We start from the raw sequence: 17,116 nt of genomic DNA, 5'->3' as shown, positions 1-17,116 counted from the left end.
TGGCGTGAGTTGTTTGGAAAGTATCCGGCAGTTGTGCCGTGTGCTACGGCGGACGGGGAGTCCGGTAGCAGTTTAAAACTTGGATCCTGTGTGGATCAACATTACGTGCTTCTTGGTGTTTGAAAACTAGTTTTGAAAACATTTATAAACGAACCTTTGCATATAACCGAGTTTTCCGCAAACAAACCCTAACCGTACCCTTGGATTGTCCTTTGCATTAATTTCTGTTATACCCCCCCCCCCCCCGTGGGTGTGATTGGACTTGCTGAGTGCGTTTGTACTCACCCCATTCTTACTTTTTCAGTGGAAGACCCAGACTACGTCCCCGAAGATATCGAGTAGGGTTTCGTCCTGCACCCAGTCTTGCCTGTGGTCAGGGCCACCACTGAAGTTCCGCATGGCGCAAGACTCTGATGATCCCCTTCTCGTAGCTAGTGTAGTAGTGTGGGTTTTAGTTGTAATCCTCGCGATAGTGGCGCTTCACTGCCCATTACCGCGCAGAGTTGTACGGTGATGTGCCATCTGATGTAATAAAAGTGTTATCAGCCTCCTGGGACTGATAAAGCAACACTTTTAAGTCTTCCCTGATGGGGGGGACGCTTCACATCGCCATGGTGGCTGGGGTCACGGTCGCCCCTAGGTGTCCAACCTCGCGCTGGGGCGTTGCCCTCCTCTGCGGGGCGCGCCTTGCGTTCATGGTGCACCGGCCTCCGCGGGGCACGTTTGCGTTGCTGCGTGCCGGCCGCTACCTTCCTCTTGGGGGCGCGCTGGCGTGCGTTGCTTCGCCGCCGTGCCCCCAACGCTGGTGGGTTGCCTGGTCGTGGTTTGCCCCGCGTTGGTGCCGGCCGTGGTTCCTGGCTCGGGCCGCCCGCCGGCCGTGGTTCCTGGTGTGTACCGCCCATCGCTGGTGGTGCAACCCTTGTCGAGGGCATGGTTTAGGCACCCTGCCCATGTCTAGGGGTTGCCCTCCCCGCGGTGACATTGTGGTTGGTAGGTTGTCCCGGTTTGCGTTGTGGCGGCGCTCTTCAGCTTCGTGACGACGCTCCGGCGGTTCCTTCGGCTTTGGAGAGGGAGCGGGGTGCAGGCGAAAGTCTAGAGTCTGCATGTGGGCCGGTGATGGTGACGTCGTCGGACATCATTTACCTTTTTGAAGGCGTCACTCTCTCCCCTCTACTCTCTCCTCTCGGTGTGCTTTCCGGGTGAAAATCTTGATGTCGTTGGTCGGACGATGACCGCCTTGATAAAAGAAGGTAAAACGCTAGCCCTTCCTCAAGAGCAGCGGCAGCGCTATATATGTAAGGTAAATCGTAAGTAGAAGTGACCGAGCTACAACATCTCGATCGATCTCTGTGATAAAAAAAAAGAAGAAGCAATGCTGATGCAGCTTATTACTTGTTGATCCGTCTCGTGCCGCAGGCGCGCACGGTGTTTGCTACGGCATCACCGTCGACAACCTGCCCCCGCGTGCGGAAGTGGTGCAGCTCTACAAGTCCCACAACATCCACGCCATGCGCATCTTCCGCCCGGACCAGGACACCCTCGCCGCCTTGCCCGGCAGCGGCATCGGTCTCATCCTCGGCGTGGGCGGCGTCGGCGCGGTCCGCAGCCTCGCCAACAGCCGCGCTGCCGCCATCGTCTGGGTCCACGACAACGTGCGGGCCTACTACCCGGACGTCCTTATCCGGTACATCGCCGTCAGCAACGAGGTCCCCGCCGGCAACGCGGGGTTCGTCGTCCTCCCGGCCATGCGGAACGTGCACGGAGCCCTCGTCGCGGCCGGCCTCTCCATCAGCATCAAGGTGTCCACGGCGGTCAGGATGGACGTGATCGCCGACTCCTACCCCCCGTCGCGCGGCGTCTTCAGCCACGACGTGCAGCGGTACATGGTGCCCGTCGCGCGGTTCCTGGCCGACACCGGCGCGCCGCCATGTTGGACGCCATCTACACGAACCTGTTCGACGCCATGGTGGACGCCATCTACGCCGCGCTGGAGAAGGCCGGGGCGCCGAACGTCAGGGTCGTCGTGTGGGAGACCGGGTGGCCGTCCGCCGGCGGGTTCGCGGCGACCGTGGACAACGCGCGCAGATACAACCAGGCCGCGATCGACCACGTCCGGCGGGGCACGCCCAAGAGGCCCGGGGTGCTGGAGACGTACATGTTTGCCATGTTCAACGAGAACCAGAAGCCGGGGGATCCGACGGAGAAAAACTTTGGGCTCTTCTACCCGGACATGCAGCCTGTGTACCCGATCACCTTCCCAAATTAACATGGTATGGAGGTTTTGAGGGAGAAGATGGATGTTTCAGTGTGATGCGGCGGCTACTTTGTCAAGAAATAAACTCAGATAATTAGCCAAGAAATCTTTACTTTAGTCGACGACTTGAACTAGAGTGATTGAAGTCTAACAAAACCTGAACAACTGAATTATGCTCGGCTTGCAAAGAGTAACATCCATGAGCTAGCTGTGCACCCCTTGTGGCTTCGTCAAGGCTGATCATACTAGTCGCTCGTCTTGAAATGCCAATGGCTTTGCTTTTCTTTTCTTTTGTTTTGATGAGAGGACAAATGCCAATGGCTAGTTAAGCAGAACTGGGCTTGCAGTCAAACTGAAGCCCAATAAACCTCCGCTCTTCTTCTTCACTGGGCTTGTAGTAGGACAGCCCAGCCCAGCCCAGATCTGCAATCAAATAAACTCAGGATTCACATTGCAATTTCGGCAAAGACGATGTGAGGGTAGAAAATAAATCCCCATTTTTCCAATACAAAAGCATAGCACTCGAAGCACCCCCGATCGCAAAATTCAAATCGCTCGAACGGTCGAACCACGAGCTGTTCCCCGTCCGGCAATCTCTCCATCACAAACCCTAGCCCTCGATCCAGCAACCCCCCTCCATCAGAAGCTCGAGCTCTCGCAGATGGCGCCGCCCGCGCCGATGCAGCTCAGGGTGCGCCTCCCGGAGAACGAGGAGGTCGCACGCGCCCTCCACGAGAAGCGGCTGGCGATGAGGGAGCAGCCGAGCGGTTTCAAGGAGCACCTGGACCGCACGTTCGGCAAAGCCTACCGCAACGTCTGCGCCGCCACGGAGCCCATCCGGACCCTCAAAGAGTTCTCCAAGATCAAGTGCACCGATGCTGCCCGCTTACCTCTCCAATCCTTTCTTTTTTTTTTGTCCGTTGCTGGGGTGATTGTTGCGGTGAGACTGGGGTTTGATTGATTTTGTTTGGCGCGGAGGATTTGGGTTCGCGAGAATATTTCATTTCGAGATGTAATTAGATGGAAACCGGTAGTCGTAGGCTTCTCTTTGGCGCCTTCTGAATGTGGAGAACTGAGCTTTGGATGCAGACGAGTTGGTTGCTTTCGACATGTCAGTTCTTTTTCATTTTTTTTGGTAAAACTTGGTTGCTTACACTTAATGAAATGGCAGAGCTCCTGCTTTCTTTCAAAAATAAATGTCAGGATCTGTGGTCAATCTTAATTTCATGTCTTTGGCTGTAATTGCAGAAATGTGCTTTGCATATGTTTCGTAACTCTGTAACCTTAGTTAGGCTGCAAGTTGCAATGTGCAATATGACTTTGGAGACCCATTGTTGATAAAGCCTTTTTCTTGTGAAACGGATAATCTAGGTGCCATATAGTAGTACAGTCCTGAACTTTCTAAATAATTTCTAAACTGCTTCGGGTTGCAGTCCAGCTTGAAATTTGCTTGCAACCATGTGATTTCTGTAACACTACTTTGGAGTTTGGGTTAATGTGGAACTTCATGATTTTGGTTTTGATTTTTTATGTTCAATAGGGAGACATAAGTCACCAGAGCCTTTGGCTATTTCATAAATATATGAAACATTTCTAGTCAAAACGCCAGTCTGTGCTTCAAACTGCAGCAAAATTGTTCAGAAACTTTTACATTCTTGGTTATTTTATCACCTCCCCTGACGCTCTCCCTTTTCTCCCTGTAACATATCACATTTGAACACTGCTATTTTTTTGTAAGCATATTTTTTTTGCAAGCTAATGTTATTCATAAATGTCAGTCTGAAATGCTTGTTTTCTTCCTTATGCTGCATATAACTATAAATTTGTTGTTTTGGTTGCGAGACATTTTCTGATGCAGTGTTGCATTGTAAAATATTAATTTGTTTTTTGGAAAAAATTTAAAATGTATTAATTTTTGTCTTTTGTCTATCATTTTTTAGAGGTGTGGGACCATGGCTCATACGTTGTATGAAAGGATTCTTTGCGGAGTTTAGCCAGGATTTATCTCCTACAAAACGTAATGTAGCAGGAGATAATGGTAAGTCTTTTTCATGTTTGACTGCATGCCCTTTGAAAACCACTTTCCTTCTCTCTTTCAAGCATCCATTCTCTTCATCTTTGAAGTCTGAAAAGCGTTTTTTTTTAATTGAAAGCGGCTGTTTATTCTTACAAGGAAGAAACCAAGAGGACCAAAGGTTGCGTGCCAAATAAGAAAACTGCTGCTTCTGGTTCTCCTGGTACCCTTGTGCTTGCTATTTAGATGTATACTACCCAAAATAAAAGTAGTGTACTTTACTGTTCTTTTCACTTATAATTTCAATACTTCTTTTGCAGGAAAGGAGGCTCCTGCCAACTTGAACTGTCAGATTGCTCAGTCTCTTCCTCGATGCCAAGGAACATTTGAGCTGCAATCAGCTGGTAAAACGGTATGTTTGACCTTTGATGTAGAACCCCACCCCTCCCCCTGTGCATCTGTACAGTACATTTTCTATTTCTCAATTGGAATATATTGATTGTTCACTTTTTTTCCATCAGGGTTCTGCTGAATTTAATATGCTAGACAAGAACTACTTATTAACAGACCATTCTATACTAGCTATGCCACCTCATCAGTCCAATGAAGAGTTTCTTGAAGCTTATGAAGTTGTTTTGATACTGGATGATCGTGAGAATTTCGGGTTTGTATGATCGTATCCTACTTATACAAGAATTATATATGTTGAAACACATCAGAATTTGTTATCATGATTGTTACCTTTTTTCTTGCAGGTCTCGTTCAAGAAAAGTTGCGTCAAGAAAAGTTGCTGATAACATATGTTCACAGTTTAATGTATCTGTACAGGTTAGTTATAAACAGACTTCGACTAAATCTTCTTTATGTCCTGCTTAACCTTCCCTAGATTCTTAAAACTGGTGAATTGATTATATGGTATCACACACATTGTTATTGTTGAGTCAAGTTGTTGACAACCTTGCACTTGTTTGATCATACTTATAATATCCAGAACACAAGCCTGTTGGTGATGTTTCAAATGGGTTTGTTCTTTTGAACGATGCTTATATTAATCTGTTTGTGTTATGTTCCACAGAAAATGTTGTTGACTCTTGTTTTTGAACCTTCATGCAGGTTAAGCGTTTGCCTGTAGGTGATGGCATCTGGATTGCTCGTCACAGGAAACTTCTTACAGAGTATGTTCTGGATTTCATTGTTGAAAGGAAAAATGTTGCAGATTTAGGTAGCTCAATTAGAGACAACAGATACAAAGATCAGAAATCACGGCTGCAGGTACTTTCTGAACTTGCAATGACTTGTTATTATAAACCTTGGATGTTCATTTACCCCTTCTTTGCACAGTTTGAACTGTTAAATATTCCATTTCTCAGTTGATTCTTGTGATGATTCCATTCGTAGTTGTGGCAACAAACCTTAAAATGTTCATTTTATTTTGTTCATGGACCAATCATGTATGCAGCAATTAAAGTAATTGTTAAATCATGTGTGTGTTTGCCAGCATTATGTTGGAAGCATCTTTAACATTATGTCAAAGAATTCAGTGTAACTTGTTTGGATTTTACTGTACTAAAATGGTAGTGATGCCATTAAAATGTAGACGCATTTTAATTTTTCCTACAGTTGATGTTGGCCTATGTAGAGAAATGCTGAATATGATAGGAATGTTCCACCTCAAAGCTCTCTTCTCTGCATCTGTCTGGTTTATGCTTGCATGCCTGTTCAAATTGATCTGCTGTGGACTGTGTCCAATCTTTATTTATTTTCTTATTATTATTTGGTCATCTAATGGGCAACAAGATGATAAGGCGTGGTTGGAAGACAAGCTTTAGCCCGTAGATTGCAAATCTATTCCAGGACAAACGTTTTTTCTTTTTCTTTTTTTGTCCTTGTAGAAGGACTCTCAGGGCTTACTAAGTTACCCTAGCAGAATATCTCTAATTTGGCAACAATATGATGAGATGCTTCTGCCTGTTGTGCTTTTGTAGAATTGCGGGCTAAGAAAGCTCATATATCTTGTTGAAGGTGATCCAAACACTTCTAATGGATCAGTGGCAAGCATTAAAACAGCGTATGAACACTGCTCATTTCACCTCAGTGATAAACTTTATGCCTGAACATTAGCACCTTTTTCTTCTTTTTTGAAATAAAAGCACCTTTTTCTTCTCTGTTATATGTCTTACTGTTATTTCCCTTGCAAATATGTGGTGTGCATGTTCACGTGTAGTATTTAAGACATAAGATGTTTGGCATTTTAACTGAATAACTGTGCCATTTTATTTATTTCAGCTGTTTCACCACTGAGCTTTTCGAAGGATTTGATGTTCTGCGGACCAGTGGGTACACTGATACCCAGAGAACATATGGCTATCTTACACAATCAATAATTGACTACTACAGCACAAATTTCTGTAGTGTTGCTAAAAGTGCTCGTATTTGCCCAACCTATGATGAGTTTGAGGGAAATTGCCGTAGCCTTCAGAAGAAAACAGTGAGCCAAACATTTGCTCTGCAACTTATGCAGGTTATTACTTGGTCCTTCACGAAAGTTAGCCAGCTGCTTCAATTGATTCTGTAGTTAAATGCAAGATTATCCTCAACGATTATACATGCAATGCAGGTGCCACAGGTAACAGAGAAAGTTGCATTGGCTGTTGTAGAGTTCTATCCAACTATTTTATCTCTCGCAAGGGCATACTCTATGCTTGTAAGTCTTCTCTTCCTTCTAATATCCGTACTCTATCCGTTAAACTTACAAGGTAGCGCAGCACTTGCTTCATCATGGGAGCAAATATCAGTAGCGTGTTCCATAGCTGTTGGTGTTCAAGTACTATCATATTATGCATTAACATTTCTGTGAACTAAAATTTACCTTTCTGATTTTGAAGGAAGGTGACATCTGTAGCCAAGAGGAGATGTTGAAGAACAAGAGCAAGGTGATAAACGCGGGGGCTAGCAGAAACATCTTCAAGCTTGTCTGGGGTGATGGATGTAATCTTCAGACCTAGTTTCGACTGACCAACTTAACTAGCTTTTGTATGTCACCATCTTGGTGGCCATGTTTTGTGTAGCTCACTAGCTACTTATTTATCCGAGATTTAATGGCAAGGTTTCCATGTTCTGAAGGCAAATGGTTCGGCAAACACTGATCGCTTCAGATCATGTAATTAGTTGCGCCTCTGGTTTGGAGTATCTTTGTGCTGTAGCTCCAGGTTGTACAAGATGTAATCATGTGGAGCATCTATTGCTCAGTGTTTGGATTATATGATGTTCCTTCTTATTTATGCCTTTGTCTTTTTATTTGCATGGAAAACGACTGGATAACATGAGATTTGATTATCTCTGGTGAAGCCTCTGCCGTGCTGCCACAACGTTAAGTTAGGCTTGGATAATATGATGAAATGATCTGTATCTGATCTGTAGAAATTACTGACTGTACTAGCGGCTGGGCACTGATATATTTGTCATATAAATATATAATCAAAGCGCTAGGCAGCAGACGTACGATTGAAAATCCAACATCCATGAAGGCTAAATGTTATTTCTCTTTCCTCACAGAAAAGTGTAGATCTGTCCGATAGGGGGCTATTCCCAGTCACACGTGCGACCAGGAGCGGAAACCTCACGAAAGGCTCCCTGCCTCCCCCGCCTCTCCTCATCTTTTTCCTCGTGCCTCCCCCGCCCCTCGTCTGCATCCCTGGCCGGTGGTTGCCGCCGCCACGTTGCCCGCCCACCCACCGCCGCGCCACCGGTTTTCGACCCCGGCCTTGCCCCGCCGCCGGCAACCGTCCAGAGGTCCAGCCCCCAGCCGGCCGAACCACCACCACAACCAAGCCGCTGCCGCCGACCTCCCCCCTATAGCTATTGCCATGAAAGCCCTCATCCTCGGAAACTTGAAACCCTAACCCTAACTCTAACCACCGCCTCGACCACCACCCCGACCGCCTGCTGCCACGCCGCCGGTCGCTCCCCCACCTCCCACCCCTCGCCAGCGTTCGTCCCCCCCCCCCCGAAACCCTAACCCCGGCAGCCCGGGCGGCGGCGGACCGTAGCTGGGCCTTCTGCGACAGGTTGCATCGTACCCGCGCGCGCGACCCCTAATGTTAGCGGTGCGACAATCTTATCTTTTATTTTGAGCGTGGAAGAAGTAGAAAAAGCATTGAGCCCAACTCGCCTTGATCAACATTGTAAGTACGACCTGAGCCCAAGTAGTAGGTCTGCTCTACATTGGGCTTAAAACAGCCCAGCTTTGCAACGATCAGAGAAGTGAATGAATAATCCCTCGAGCTATCAAAGCTTGGTGTTTGGTTCCACGAATTAAAAATCACTATCACATCGAATGATTACTAGTAGTATTAAATATAGATTAATTATAAAATTAATTAGGAGACTAATTTGCGAGAGATGAATCTATTAAGCATAATTAGTTTATGATTTGATAATATAGTGCTACAGTAAATATGTGTTAATGATAGATTAATTAGGCTTCGTAGATTCATCTCGCGAATTAACCTTCATCTATATAATTAATTTTATAATTGAATTATATTTACTCCTACTAATTATATTTACTTCTACTAATTAGCATGTGAAAATTCGAACTCAACTTTAGTCGCTGAGAGAACCCGACCGCAAAACTCAAAAATCCCTCGAAACCACCCCAAATGGCGGGTTCTTCCTCCTTCCCACTCCAAAACCCCCAAATCCTAGCCTCACCTCCAATTCCCAATCCGGCGATCCCCTTCCACCCTAAGCCTCAAATCTTCGCTGATGCGGGCGCCGGCGCCGAAGTAGCCGAAGCCAGCGCTGCCTCAACCCTAATCCCCGATCCCGCGATCCCCCTCCACCCCGAGCCCCAAATCCTCGCTGATGCGGCCGCCGGCGCCGAAGCAGGCGAAGCCGGCGCTGCCGGTGCCGAAGCAGCTCAAGGTGCAACACCCGGAGAACGAGGCGCTATCTCGATTCTTCCTGGAGAAGTGGCGGGCTATGATGCAGGAACCGGACGGGCTCTCGGAGAACAACTACCTCACGATCGTCAAGGCCAACCGGAGCCTCTGTGCCGCTAAGGAGCCCATCAAGACGCTGAGGGACTTCTCGAAGATCAAGTACGTTTGCTTTCTCTGCTTGTGTCCCCTCGCACCGCTCCCCAACCAGTGGGTGTGAAATGCTGCATTGAGGCAAGGGTTTGTTTGATTTTGTTTCGTGCTGAGTGGATGCCTTGTGTTGGTGAGGATGTTTCATTTCAAACTGGAATTGGATAGAGAACGTTTGTTTTATGTTGTTTCTGGCCCCTAATAGTGGATACTGTAAGACCTGTGATGTACTTTGTTATTTTGCCATGCCGGCGCATTCATTTAGCTAATCAAATCAAGGGCTCATCCCCCGTTCTAACACTTGGATACTATAAGTCGTATGAATTAGGTTGTAGTTTTGGCATGCAGTGGTGCTCATTTTGCTAATCTGAACTGGGGACTCATCCTGGTTCTGGTTGTTTCCAACATCTCAGGAACTCGTTGGTCATTTTCACATCTTGGGATGTAATATCACATATTTGTGTTTGCAATATTCAATAACACTATAATCTTTGTTAGGCTGCAAGGTGTATTGTACATTGTGATTTGATTTCCCCCAGTAAACATAGTTGATTTGTAGGTCACCATTTTCTGATAAGGTTGAAGTTTTTGCAAGTTAATGTTATATATAATGATATAGGTCTGACATGCTTGAGCTTGATTTCTCCCTTATGCTACATTAGCACTATAATTTGAACTTGTGCTGTATCATACGGCATTTCCAATGTAGCATTGCATACTGAAGTATCAATCTATGTTGTGTTCCATCAATTGTTGTCAGGGGTGTCGGGCAGTGGCTCTTAAGGCATATGGAAGGGTTCTTTGCAGACTCAAGTCAGGACTTATCTTCCGTAAAAGGTAATGTCGCAGGAGAGGTTGTAATTGTTTATATGGTTGACTATATGTCGTTTAAAATCTTCCTTTTCTAGGCTATCCATTCATGTTCTTATGTGAAGTTTGAAACATGTTGTTTATTTCTTACAGGAAAGAAAACAAGAGGACCAAAGTGCTATTTGCCAAGGAAGAACACTGCTGCTTACGCAATACTGATCACACTCCACAGGTATGATTAATCTGGGATATATTTTAATATTTGACCTCCTTTTTTAGGCCCATGGAAGAAAATATATATATTTTCCATAAACCAAATAATGATGTTAAGTCGTAGGAGTCAGGAGAAAGATACCTAAGTTTTCAGGAAGAGATCATATAACAATTGATTTTCTGTACAGGGCAAAGATTAGAGGTAAAGAATTTATGATGAAACAAGAGCTTATTGATGCTGCCGAAGCCAGCGGTCTGTCACGAGAAGCGATCGGGTACTGTTTTGAAGTAAATTTATGCTGTCATAGATAACACCTGCTATTTTCACTGCATTATTAAGTAGCTGCTATTTTGAGCAGTCCGAATAAAAGTAAAGCAAAACAGAGTTTTGGGAAGGACTGGTATACTGGCTGGAGCTGCGTGAAGACATTGATGTCTAAAGGACTTGTCATCAAGAGGCGTAGTCCAGCTGAGTAATACACTAGTCTCATCTTCATGTCTGTGTTAACATATGACCTTTTTTTTTCTTTGATGAAGACTTGTTGAGTTTAGAGAATGCAGTCACAAACGTTTAACTGTTGTCATTGATGAAGCAATGTTGTGGGCTCCGTGCACCTATTCTGCATTTTTTCTTTGGCAAGACAAATACTTGCCTATAAAAAAGATTACACATAGACCCTCATGATGTAAGAGATGCTGTAGCAGAAAAACAGGGCCCTAGAACTTGTTGTAAGTACATGTCATAGGTGTATGTCTGGTCTCTGCAATTGACTGCTGCATTATAGTGCACTGTGGCATCAACACTAACTACAAATAGTAACATTTTCTTTAAGAAGAGGTTTCTGAAAGGATATTTTGATGATTGGATGGGCTTAAGGATTGATGGATATCGGTGCTTATTGTGCTGTATGCATGAACCTTACTGCTTTTTCATCAGAATGTTCCCACTGTTAAAACAGTGTTTAAGAAGCACCCAGATTGCTCGCAAGGGGCAAGGGCTTGAAATTATCACATCAATGCACTTGCAGATTTTTTTATTTGATGTGAGGAAACTTGATATGTTAACAAAGTAAAGTGATGTTGTATGCTAGCAGATATATTGGCCGTTTGCTGTTTGATTTTATCATGTACATTAGGCTGCCTAATATTCTCTAATCTCCTGAAAATGCTACGGGATTCCCATAATGGGAAGATATCTGTTAAGGTTAATTACTCCATTCCATCAATTCTACAGAGATAGAGATAAAAAAGGTCAATTAACCTATTCCGTAGCCCTTTGCACCTGTAGAGCCAACAATATGGTTGTGCAACATGTGTTTAATAACCTTGTGCATGGCCAGCATGATTTTGAGACCTACCATTCTCACCTATCTTAGTCTTTTAGTCATCTCCCTCTGGTGCACTGATCTTTTCCTTCTGCGTTTCATCCTGGGCAATAGCAGGAGAATTGTCTCTTGTAATTTATTACAATTTGTATGTCATGTATCTTCTGTTCTGCTTTTTTTAATTTTTTATATCATCAAGCATCAACATTCTTTTGAGATGTTAAGCATAGCTTGGCATTGGCTTGGTGAACTTTGTAGGTATTTGTTAACTGGCGAAGGGGAAAGCACTGCTCGTGATTGCCTTTCACGATCGGGATTAGATGATTCTGCAGGGCCTTTAACGATGACCAATGCTCACAATGCATCTGCTGCAAGTCAAGTTCAAACTATTGTAAGGCCTGCCATTTTCTAACAGTGTTTTCCCCCCACGCTGACAATGTTAAGCTAGCTAAAATGAACCATTTCAAAGAATCTTGGCTCCTGGCCTTACACAAATAAAAATGTTTTTCAGTTCTCAAACTTTAATAGCAGAGCAACGCTTAATATTATGCATTAATTCAAAGTGCATAGCCTTTTTATAGTCAATTTACACTGCATACTCACATGCTCTACCAGAATATTTGTAGGTTCAATGATAATGTGACAAGGAAAAGTAACTTCAATTGTTTAAATTCTTTTTGCCAAAGAGCTATTCCTATACTTGATCAAAAGCTTTCCAATTTGTAAGGAGCTTCTGTTACTTGCAATACATTCCTATGATACTGTTATTCGAGATTTACTCACACTTGTAGTTTAAATATAATATTAAAAATATTGCATAATTTCAGCTGGTATTTCTTCAACTTACTGGCATTCTTTCTTTTTTTGGAACTGATACAGTAGGGGAAAACCCTACTATGGCATATTTTCTCCCATCATGCTAGATGCCGTGATACATTTCTGACTCATGGTTTCGCTTATCATGTGCAGAATTACTGTGACGAAGGAATCATTTGCTGTGATTCAGATTCAGAAGAACCTTGTAGAAAAAACATTCTTCTCAAAGGTGTTGACCGATTTTTGTTAATATTGCATACTCATAGAACTATGTTTGCATTTTTGTTCCGCTGCATTACAATTCATTCTGCTACCAGTTTCAAGTTCTGAAGAATTTACTGAAAGGGGTGACCACCAAAATTGAAATCATGCAGTTCTGTTTTCTTGATATCACTATGCTTGCATTAGATAGTTCTGAGCTGATTCCTACATTTCTTTATAGGCAAGGGACCAACTACAGATTATGGACAGCCAGATTACCCAGTTTCTGTTTCTCCTCTATCATCCCAAGGAATATTTGAGCTGCAATTTTCTAGTACAATGGTATGTTTGACTTTTGGTGCAAAAACTTTGTCAGCATATCTTTTTTCTAAAAAACTATTTCTATCGAAACATACTGTTATTTTTTATCTTCTACCAGCAGGGTCCTGCTAAATTCAATATGCTGGACAATGATATTGCATTCACAGACAAGCCTATGCTAGCTATGCCACCGCGTCAATCCAATGAAAAATTTCTTGATGGTTATGAAGTTGTGTTCATACTGGATGATCGTGAAAAATTCGGGTTTGTATCATCATTTCCTATTCACGAAGAAAAACTGTATCTACTATTGTAGACATGTAGCTATCTTTGATCTTCAGGTAGGATATCTCACCCAATGCATAATACTAAGAGAAAAGTGGCCCTTGCTGCATATTTTTCTAAACCCATTCAAATTATCACAAGGAAGGTTACCTTATGCAATGCTTATAATCATGTCACAAGTTTTGTTGGTATCACTGGTGTGATTTACTCTACTATTTCTGCACACAACTCTGATATGTGACCTGACTTCCATAGGTTCATAGATTATTAGGTATAAAATTGTAATTTTTTATTCCTTTTCAGTATCTTTATCCATATGCCAACACTATTATGGCTGCAAAACATTTTTTGGATGTGTCATTGTTTCGATTTCTATTCAGTGTATTTGCTGCGCATGGAATTGGGTTCTCATGTTACCTTTTTGTGCAGGTCTCGTTCAAGAAAAGTTGCTGATAACATTTGTTCACAGATCCATGTGCCTGTAGAGGTTAGTAGGGATCAGAGTTATGCACGGTCTTCATCATATCCTACTTTCTCTCTGCCATAGACATGAAAGTAGGTAAATAGTCATACTAATTAGGGATATCTAATATATTACACTAAACTGAGACATGATTTCATTTGCCACTATATTTTCCTTCCCTTACATTTATTCATCTACTACATAGCGTGTTTCAAAAATATGCCATTTGAACCCAAGTTTCATCAGTTTCAATGATCTTTGAAAGTTAACAAAAATTCTGAAAAATAACTAACATTTGACTAAAAATAGAAAGTCTGGAAATTAGACAGATGGCATAAATTATAGGAAAAATTGACGGAAATAATAGGATCACTTGGTTGAGTTTTTGTCTGTCCCAACTGCTCTGCTGCTTTCAGCCTACAGTGCTTGCTTCCTTACGCTCGAGGTGGCATCAGTGTCTCATGTCACATTGTAGACAAAGTTGCAACCCAATGGATTTTAACTTTCTTATGAACGTCCAGAATATATCCTATTGGATATATCCTTGTTTTTCTTTTCCAACATAAAAAGGCTAAGGTGCAATGCTTGATTGATCTGTTTGCGCAATATGCTAGAGAAAATGGTTTTAGTTTCTCAGTTTCAACCTTGTCATCCAGATTAGAAAGTTACCTGTGGGTGATGGTATTTGGATTGCTCGTCATAGGAAAGATCACACAGAGTATGTTCTTGATTTCATTGTTGAAAGGAAAGAGGTTTTGGATTTAGATGGCTCAATTGCAGACAGCAGATACAGAGATCAGAAATTAAGGCTCAAGGTACCTTCTGAACTTTCATCTGCTTCAGATGTCCTTATAAGCCTTGAGCCTTCACTCCCTTCTTCCTTTGTACTTTCAGCTTAGACTGTTAAATATTGCACGCCTCAGATCTTGTGATAATCCTGATTGGTTGTTGTGGCAAACTCACTTAGGCTGTAGACCCCTACTAATTATTACTATCATTAATGCCTTTTTTTATTTTATAATATAAGTTTTTCCTTTTTGTTGGTTGCTTATGTTGGCTTTCATCTCTAGCCTACCCCAACTTGCTTGGGACTAAAATGTGTTGCTCTGTTCATCACTGAATTACCTATGCTGCAATTAGATTGATGTTTAAATCATATATGTGCTTTTGCTGCCATGATCTTGGAGGCAACTGCGGCAGTCATTCAGAGACTATAGCATCATATATTGTGAATATAAAGAAATGTTGAATTAACAAGGTGTGTATCACTTCAGGGAGTTGCATCTTTGCATCTGTCGAATGTTATTGGCCAGTCCAATGTGGCCCAATTCTAACCTTTACGGAGGTTATTTTTAACCTTTGTGAACTTAAAAGCATAAAGTATCTCATCCTAGGCAATGATATGATAAAGGGTATGGTGATTTAAGCGTGACTCTATAGACTCCGAATCTTTTTTCACAGACAAATGTTTGCTGTCCATGTTAATGGACTTACAGGAATTACCATTTTGTTTATTTTAGCCATGACATCATGTGGTACTTTCGTTTCTTGCATCTTTGTAGAGATGTGGGCTAAGGAAGTTGATATATCTTGTTGAAGGTGATCCAAACCATCCAGATGCACCAGAGAGGATTAAAACAGCGTATGTATACTGCTCAAGTCATAATGTTATGCTGAACATTAGTACATTTGTCCCTTTGTTGACATCTTATTGTTATTTTTGTCACTTATATGTGAATGTCTATACTTATTTAACTACCAAAGTGAAGTGCCAGATGCATGGCTTTTTAATTGCTCCCTGCCATTTATTTTCAGCTGTTTCACCACTGAGATTCTCGATGGGTTTGATGTTCAGAGAACCAGTGGGTTTGCTGATACTCAGAGGAGATATGGCCATCTTACACGTTCAATAATCAAATACTATGATATAAACTTCTCAACTTATGCTAAAACTCCTCATGTTTGCCCAACCTATGATGAGTTTAAGAGGAAGTGCTGTGATCTTGAGAAAACAACAGTGAGCGAAATATTTGCCCTTCAACTTATGCAGGTAACTGGGCAATATTTGCCCCCATCATGAAAGTTATCCAGCTGGTTTATTTAGTGGGATGCAAAAGTATCATAATCGATTGTGCATGCAATGCAGGTGCCGCAAGTAACAGAAGAAGCTGCACTAGCTGTTATAGAGCTATATCCAACTCCTTTGTTTCTGGCACAGGCATACTCCGCACTTGTAGGTCCTCTCTGTTCTTTTTCTTTGTTTTCATTTACAATCAGAAAAGCTACTCATACTAAGAACAAATTGCTGTACTACGTTTCATATCCTTTGTGTTCCAGTGCTGTGTATCGCAAAATACTTCAGCTCGTTTCTATGAACTCAAAATTTCATTTACAATGTTGTAGGATGGTGATACCCATGCACAAGAGGAGATGTTGAAAAACAAGAGCAAGATGGTAAATGCAGGAGCAAGCCGAAATATCTTCGAGCTTTTCTGTGGCGATGGACGGAATGTTCGGAACTAGTTTCAGACTGGCATAACTGGCTTTTGTATCGCCGTCGTAGTGATCTGGTTTCCAGCTTTTGTGTATAGCTCACGAGCACCCTTAGGGCCTTAGTTATTCAATTGCAAGGCTTTCATGTTCTGAAGCAAATGGTGCCATCGAACACCGGGAGTTTCAGAGGATGTAATGTAGTCACTACTAAGAAAGGTATTAGCATAGTTTTACGTCCTGTTTAGAGTACTCTTATGTGGTCACTGGATCGTACGATATGGGATTGCTCATGGAATAAGGTGGCATATAAATATCTGTTACTCAGTCGCTTGGACTATGTGATGTCTCTTGTTGCCTCGGCTTTGTTCGAGTGGAAGTCGACAGGGTAACATAAAGATTGCAGCTACGGACCATGCACAGCTGCCTACAGGGTTATGGGTTCGTCCATGTGCCGAGACCAATTCATGGTCGGCGCCTTGTCTGGTCGGTGTTTGATTCTTGTTTGGGTCATCTTTGGTTGGTTGAGGCTCTCCAGCTATGATCAGGTAGAAGTGTGCTTTCGGTAACTTTTGATTCATGCGTGAATCTTACGGCGATGTGCTTGCCGGTGGTCTGTGTTCTCATGGAACGGTTCCAGAAAGGATGGTTGCTGGGAGGAGAGGACTCGGATGGCAAGTGGCAACGGATGCTAACTTCATCGCCTGATACGGCCGTCATACGTGCACCAGAATCAGGTTCCGTTCTATCACCCCTCTCGCGGAGCAGCGCGTCAGAAGTTCTGTTCCTAAACCATAGACTATATATCAGTAATACAAAATGATAATCTACTCC

The 17,116-nt window shown here is 43.1% G+C and overlaps 2 protein-coding genes and 1 pseudogene across 8 annotated transcripts; all 3 read left to right on the top strand.

Moving 5' to 3' along the window:
- Positions 1-1,421: 1,421 nt before the first annotated feature.
- LOC112894538 lies at positions 1,422-2,266 on the top strand (annotated as a pseudogene).
- Positions 2,267-2,734: 468 nt separating this feature from the next.
- LOC112891833 (crossover junction endonuclease MUS81-like) lies at positions 2,735-7,549 on the top strand. Of its 4 annotated transcripts, none has more exons than XM_025958812.1 (11): positions 2,735-3,121; positions 4,195-4,292; positions 4,432-4,491; positions 4,589-4,680; positions 4,790-4,932; positions 5,024-5,096; positions 5,382-5,540; positions 6,254-6,336; positions 6,555-6,789; positions 6,886-6,972; positions 7,154-7,549. In XM_025958812.1, exons 1-11 carry the CDS (start codon positions 2,916-2,918, stop codon positions 7,271-7,273), a joined length of 1,356 nt encoding a protein of 451 aa, XP_025814597.1. In that variant the 5' UTR covers positions 2,735-2,915; the 3' UTR covers positions 7,274-7,549. The 4 variants fall into 4 exon arrangements, with proteins under 4 accessions (XP_025814597.1, XP_025814598.1, XP_025814596.1 ...); XM_025958813.1 differs by having other exon boundaries at positions 4,408-4,449; XM_025958811.1 differs by having other exon boundaries at positions 4,408-4,491.
- Positions 7,550-8,915: 1,366 nt separating this feature from the next.
- Positions 8,916-16,609, top strand: LOC112895235 (crossover junction endonuclease MUS81-like). 4 transcript variants are annotated; one of them, XM_025963172.1, is made up of 15 exons: positions 8,916-9,370; positions 10,119-10,195; positions 10,322-10,400; positions 10,570-10,656; positions 10,741-10,854; positions 11,965-12,097; positions 12,676-12,751; positions 12,965-13,065; positions 13,163-13,308; positions 13,759-13,816; positions 14,449-14,607; positions 15,355-15,434; positions 15,608-15,842; positions 15,939-16,029; positions 16,196-16,609. In XM_025963172.1, the coding sequence occupies exons 1-15, from the start codon at positions 9,135-9,137 to the stop codon at positions 16,201-16,203; spliced, it is 1,680 nt and encodes a 559-aa protein (XP_025818957.1). In that variant the 5' UTR covers positions 8,916-9,134; the 3' UTR covers positions 16,204-16,609. The 4 variants fall into 4 exon arrangements, with proteins under 4 accessions (XP_025818957.1, XP_025818958.1, XP_025818956.1 ...); XM_025963171.1 differs by having other exon boundaries at positions 8,919-9,370; positions 13,166-13,308; positions 15,939-16,025; XM_025963170.1 differs by having other exon boundaries at positions 8,919-9,370; positions 15,939-16,025.
- The last annotated feature ends 507 nt before the right edge of the window (positions 16,610-17,116 follow it).

The sequence above is a fragment of the Panicum hallii genome, chromosome 5, assembly GCF_002211085.1.
Source record: "Panicum hallii strain FIL2 chromosome 5, PHallii_v3.1, whole genome shotgun sequence".
NCBI classification, from domain to species: domain Eukaryota; kingdom Viridiplantae; phylum Streptophyta; class Magnoliopsida; order Poales; family Poaceae; genus Panicum; species Panicum hallii.
The sequence above is the reverse complement of the archived record's forward strand: the minus strand, read 5'-3'. Positions and strand labels throughout refer to the sequence as shown.